Below are 6,021 nucleotides of genomic sequence, written 5' to 3'. Positions count from 1 at the left end.
ACTTAACTCCTTTGCCTGTGTTCTCTCCCAAGCAAAGGGGGCCCCAGGGAAGTTTCAGAAGTTCCCAGAACAATCTCAGGGTCTTGAAACAAAGATGGTCCTGGGAAGTTTGTCCTAGAAGTGTCATTAGAAACATACCCTGGGGGATTAGTTGTTTAGCCTCCATCCTGGCAAGGGCCAGAATTTCCCAGACCCATTCTGCGTACACACAGAGGGAACCAGGAACAACCTACCTACCACTTTTCCCACCAGTGCCCTTTATATCAAGCCCAAAGAGGCTTCTTGGAGCTAACTTCGTCTCAAAATGAGGTATGTTTAAAAGGTACAATGTTTTGGTAGAAATCAGTAGCTCTTCAGGTATTGTTTACTTTGGAATTAAGCTGTATCTCTTTCGAGGTCTTAAATATATTGCCTCCATTGTTCAAGCTCAAGTCCACCCAAGGTGAGACCCAAGAGTTGAGGGATCAATCTTGGCAACCTAGGTTCCAGGAGTTTTCAGTATTTCTCCAACAGGATTTTGGAAAAACTGAAGGTCATCCTGAACTTACACAAACTGTTAAATACTAAAAAACATCTTCCTCAAGTCAAACTTAAGGGCAAGTTAGAATCAACTGTTCCCTTATTTCTAAGTTTATGTTCGGAATTCCTCTGGCATAATAGGCTCATAAGAATCTGAAAGAGCTTAGGAAGTAAAATGAAGAAAAGTTAAACATCTAAACATCTAGAATGGAACTCTTGAAAATGGTCAAATCTTAGCCTTGTACTCCTGCATTTAGTTGAAAGGCTTCATTTAAAAAACCAGAATGACAGCAGCACTGATCTGAATTCTAGGTGGGATATAAAAGAAGATATATACAGAAGAGATCTAAAAACAAGCTGAGTAAAGAATCCTTGAAGTGAGGTGTAATGCAACTTCATCACTTTATTCAAATCTTCAAAATAGTCTTTATTCTACATTTTTAGTATAAAAAATCCACAAGTTAAGTGCACCACAGTGTAGAGAGAGACATACAACGCTGAACTTCCATAACAGTCAATGGTACAGTCAAACATCACATGTACAGAACACAAAATTTAGATGAACTGAAATTATAAGATAAAATAAAATAAAATCCAATTTTAGAGAACAAAAATCAAAATATTAAGGATCCCTGAAATATTCTTAACCCTAATGAGATTTCACTGGACTCAAGTCATTTAGTAGTGAGGCATTCACGATATGACCCCATTAACCCAGCTCAGGAATTCTTGGGAGCCATGAGTGGCTGCATCAGACTGACAAGAAATGGTAACCAATTTTTGATCTGAAAACTCCCCTTAATTTGGCTCTAGAGTCATCAGGCTTTTAAATGCATCCTCCTCCTTGCCCCTCAAATTATAAACAAACTGCTGTTTACAAAACAGTTTGCATCCTTTGTTAAAAGAAAGCTCAGTTTTTCTGGCACCAAAGCAAATTTGGGTTTGCAAATTTGGTTCATGTATGAAGAGACAACCTACGAGGAGGGTCCAAAAGGCACCCTCCACTTTTGCTTGAGGAGACGCAAAAGCAGAAGTAATGGGGTCTGTGCTTGGGGCACAGGGGGTTTCAGAGGATCCTTTGTGAAAGACTAGTTAAAAGATGACAGGTGGGGAGAAGTGCAAGGAGAGAAGGAAATTAGTCTGACTGGCTTTCTGTCCTGCACCATTGATTCAATGGAGATCGGTGGGAAGGAATGGAAGACGAGGGTTGAGGGTAGGACGTGGAGCAAAGGACGGAAAGGAAAAGGCAGATAACTAATGCAGTTCATTTATAACAAGTAATATAAATCAAAGACTTAAAGGAGATTAAAGACCAATCAGAATAATTTGGCAACTTTAATTCTTAGGAAGATCAAAGTTCCCTCCAAACCTAATTTGATGTTTTATTACTAAAAGCAAAGACCAGTATGGTACAGTATTACTCCGGAGGAATTAAAGGAAGATCCTTAGGGCTGCTTTACCCACATTCATTTTATGAATGGATACCTCCCCTACCTCAAAATGCTTTAGGGCGGTACTGCTACCATTACGTGGTTCCTTATTACGTTTGAAAAGTGCCTGAAAGTTTGGGCACCAGAAAGACACCCCAACAACATGTGTCTAAACTGCAACTTCAGGTTAATATGACTAAAGCAGTTACATTGTGAGAAGTGCTGAAGGTATGTGATGTCTTTCCCGGCACAGAGGTGGCCTTGGTTCTTCACCAGATGGTGTAGCCACCATCTGAGCCACCCATGAAGAAGTTTCCCTTCCGCTGAGTTACAAGGACATTGGCTCCCTGCATGACTGCAAGCTGAGCAGCATTGGGAGGGCATCCAGGGGGAGGAGGCTGAAAGGAAAAGACAAGGTTGATTAGACACAGGGCAGCTGTGGAAGGGAAGTGGACAAAGGTGAAAGAGGACCAGTCAGGAAGACGGCAGTGTCCTAACCCATGGCATCTCAAAGAGCTAGCTGTGCCACCAATTCAGGTACAGCAGGTCTCTAGTCTCTGTGAGCCCAAAGATATAAACAGGAAACCCACTCACTTAAAGGGTTTCAGGTCTAAGATAAAGCCTATGGATACCTTCTGAGTGTGGGTAGTCCAGACCTATAGGCATTTTCAGGGCAAAAAATCACTCCTACTCACATTCTAAAATACAGGGAGCGGGTACTAGGTCCAGGGCCTTATGTCACAGGGTCCAACAGTTTTCAAATGGCCCTGGATAATCTGAAAGCTCTACCTGATGACAGCATTCTCACCTCATCCCTAGCCTGTGGTTATTGAGTAGATGGTCCTAGCAAGGACCATTTGGGCTCTAATTCCCATACATAAGAGAACTAAGCAGGAGACATAACTAAAAGCCCTAGTATCTTTCTAAATGTAATCTAATGGGGATTGTGCATTCTACTTCTTTAATCATCATGGTTCCTAATACAATGCCATACAGATGGCAAATATTAAGTAAATGCTTATGGAATGAATGAGCAGTTGTTACTAGACCAGTACCAAAAGTGAACTGGAAAAGCAGCAGGCAGGACTCCTAGGACAGGAAAACAAAGGAATCTGATTAACTCAGACACCAGTGAATGTGCCAGATGCTACTGACTTGCCACAGTTCTGCCCCCTCCAGTGCTTTCTGCCTGACTACTGGACGTCAGTGCTTGCACCAATACCAGCAACTATTACCCAGGGATGATGAAAGGATAACTATGTAGTCATTTCAGAAAGTTAAAATACGCAAGGGTTGAGGGTTTTTTTTGTTTGTTTTTTTGTGGTACGCGGACCTCTCACTGCTGTGGCCTCTCCCATTGCGGAGCACAGGCTCCGGACATGCAGGCTCAGCGGTCATGGCTCACGGGCCCAGCCGCTCCGCAGCATGTGGGATCTTCCCGGACCAGGGCACGAACCCGCGTCCCCTGCATCAGCAGGCGGACCCTCAACCACTGCGCCACCAGGGAAGCCCAAGGGTTGAGTTTTTTGTGACAAAGTCATACTCACAGGAATGTTTCCAGCAGTAGCACCAGCTCCAAATCTGGCACCTGCATCATACCCTCCTTCCACCAGCACTGCTGAACCAGGTGGATAGATGGGACCAACTGGATAATAAGCCATGGGGATTGTGGAACCTAAAGGTCCAACAGCCACAGACTGGGCCATGGGAAGATACAGTGAGGCGCCAGGAAATGCAGCTGACATGGTGGGGACTGTGGCAGCCCCCGGGTGCACAAAGCTCGGACGATAGAGCTAAAAGAGGCAGAAGAGAAGGCAACTAGTTACTTTATGACATTTGTATTTCAGATCTCTTTAATGAGTCAATTCTTAATTCTCCTTGTGCAGATTACACTCTGAGTTACACAAGTTGCCTTTCCACTGCCACTAAATATTCTCCTGGATCACTTCCTGCTATAGCTAATGTTAGGCTCAAGGAACGCAAACTCATCTTCTTAACCTCAGCCTGTGCCAAACAACATAAAATAATCAGATAATGCATTCTCAACCCCAACAGAAATTGCTGAACTATACAATGTTTTAGATTATTCATGTGAGCATTCTTTCCTGTTTGTGGAGAGTAAATAAATGTGTGGAGTCAGACTTAGCTAAAGACTGAAAACGTGATCCAAGAGTATTCCATTAATAAAGTCTAATAAACTGGAAGCACCTCTGAGTAGGCAGGAGGAGCATCAGTATAGGGTGGAGCCTGAGGAAGATGCAAGGTCTGAGGGTACACAGGATTCCCAGGAGGCTGCACCGGGTAGGTTGGCTGCGTTGGATATTGACCTGGAAGACAAGAAAACAATGCATGTTGCCTAGAATACAGAGTCACCAAAATACGGCAGGGCATGCTGGGTAGCCTAGCCGGAACGAGCAGAAAGAGATTTGCAAACAGACCGACTGCCCTGAAGGGCCTGATCCCTGGAGCCAAGAAAATAAGCATCCTCTTTGCACCCTTATAACTGAAGATGCTGGATTCTAACTGGACAGGAAAAGCTCTTTCCAGGAGAAGACTGGTGTCAGGGGAAAGTCTAGCTGGGCCCAAGATCCTTCCAGAATGCAGGGCAGCTCTGGGAACCCCTTCTTGCTGATGTTTCAAGAGTGTGTCCTGTCTCTCTACTCTGGGTGGTCTCCAAAGGTCTGGCTGTAACTGACCAAGACCTCATGAGTAACAGTGGTTGTGCCCATCGACCTCACAGGTTCCTACTCAAGGTCGATTTCCAAATAAAGTGAGTGGTGGAAGTGAACCTTGAGATCGGAGAGGGGGTTGAGGGGAATGTCCTGACACAGGAACCAGGAGACGTTCTGGCCGCCAGCGAGGGTAAGGGGAAAGAGACCCGTCGGGCCCGCCTGGCCCGCTCACCAGCGCCGGCACTTCACTAGTTAAGCCCGGGGGCCTGCCTGTGGTTCCGGAGCGCGGCGCCCCGCCTCTGCCAGCTCTCCATTGGCCCACCCAAATCTCACCTCTAGCTCCCCATTTGCTCCTGCAGATGCCCATCTCGACAAGCCTTCTCCCCCCCCCACTGCCCCCCCAACCCGAGGCCGCGGCTCCAAACTGCGCCACAGAGTTTAAGGGGGAACGGGCCAGGAGGGAGCGAGCAACCGTAGTTCGAGAATGACAAAGGCGTCCGGCGCAGCCCCGGGCACTGAAGCTGGCCCAGGAGCGCGGCGCAGCTCTCCCCAGGCCTGGCGTCCAGTGACCCTGGGCTCCGGGCCCGCTCGCTCCGGGCCAGCATTACTTCCCCCGGCGGCCTCAGCCGCCCCCTGTCCTTGCCTTTGCTGTTCATGGTGGCTGCGGGTCCGGTTCGGCTCGGCGTCGCGGACGGTTATTTTTTTCGTCCTCTTCCTGTTCGTAGTCACTTCCGTGTCACGTGACGATTTGTTCGCCTAGCGTCACCCGACGCCCGAATGCCGCTGCCACCGGAAACCCCGCCCCTTCGCCCGGCCTCCAATAGCTGGAGGGAGGGCCCACGTGATCCCGCCCACTCGTGTTGGCCCCGCCCACTGGGTCTTGTCCTCCAACGCCTACCCTTGTCTCTCGACTGGAAGAAAACCAAATAACAGGTATTGTCTCGAAACAGGAACTTCTCTCTCTTGGGCGCTCGGAGGCAGTACCATTAAACTGTTCTCCGGAACCTTTTCCCACCTACGCACAGCACCTCAAGGTCATCTCACCTTGACAGTCTTTCCACGAAGGGGCATAGATTTCTACAAACGTCTCTAACTGCCTGAGATACGCTCCCCTCCCCAACCCTTGATTTATCGATCACGCGTTCCCCTCACTCCAATCTTCGCTGCCTGTCCTGCGGACAGTCGGTATTTATTTCTGTGTCGCTTTCTCACCATAAAGAAGGGTATGCTGTGTTGTGTCCCTCCCGCAGCAGCTAGCATTTAAACTGGCATACTCGTGGTAGCCAAGCAGTGCCTGTGGCCCGGCCCTTCCTTTGGTACCTGTTACAGGCACCAGTACGGCATCTTACGTGTATTTTCTCCGTGTTATCACTTCTCTTCTAACTTAATTGTTCTTAAGG

General features: G+C 47.4%; 2 protein-coding genes across 7 annotated transcripts in view; one reads left to right on the top strand and one right to left on the bottom strand.

The window, feature by feature from the left end:
* The window catches only part of POU6F1 (POU class 6 homeobox 1), a 72,085-nt gene that overhangs the window by 26,704 nt on the left and 39,360 nt on the right, over positions 1 to 6,021 (top strand). The gene's annotated exons all lie outside the window — the stretch shown is intronic.
* On the bottom strand, positions 898 to 5,455 carry DAZAP2 (DAZ associated protein 2). 2 transcript variants are annotated; one of them, XM_027106304.1, is made up of 4 exons: positions 5,265 to 5,455; positions 4,158 to 4,276; positions 3,497 to 3,742; positions 898 to 2,347 (listed from the first exon to the last, which is right to left on the bottom strand). In XM_027106304.1, the coding sequence occupies exons 1-4, from the start codon at positions 5,275 to 5,277 to the stop codon at positions 2,219 to 2,221; spliced, it is 507 nt and encodes a 168-aa protein (XP_026962105.1). In that variant the 5' UTR covers positions 5,278 to 5,455; the 3' UTR covers positions 898 to 2,218. The 2 variants fall into 2 exon arrangements, with proteins under 2 accessions (XP_026962105.1, XP_026962106.1); XM_027106305.1 differs by having other exon boundaries at positions 3,574 to 3,742.

This window comes from Aethalodelphis obliquidens, unplaced genomic scaffold (genome assembly GCF_003676395.1).
Source record: "Aethalodelphis obliquidens isolate GAN/ISIS:26980383/991018 unplaced genomic scaffold, ASM367639v1 scaffold8, whole genome shotgun sequence".
Lineage (NCBI taxonomy): Eukaryota > Metazoa > Chordata > Mammalia > Artiodactyla > Delphinidae > Aethalodelphis > Aethalodelphis obliquidens.
The sequence above is the reverse complement of the archived record's forward strand: the minus strand, read 5'-3'. Positions and strand labels throughout refer to the sequence as shown.

Excerpts from the sequence above, each read along its gene's own strand:
- DAZAP2 (XM_027106305.1), bottom strand. Across the intron at positions 3,743-4,157 it reads CTCCTCCTGCCTACTCAGAG|CTCTATCGTCCGAGCTTTGT; the intron begins GTGCTTCCAGTT and ends TGCCTCTTTTAG. Across the intron at positions 2,348-3,573 it reads TGGTCCCATCTATCCACCTG|CCTCCTCCCCCTGGATGCCC; the intron begins GTTCAGCAGTGC and ends TTTTCCTTTCAG.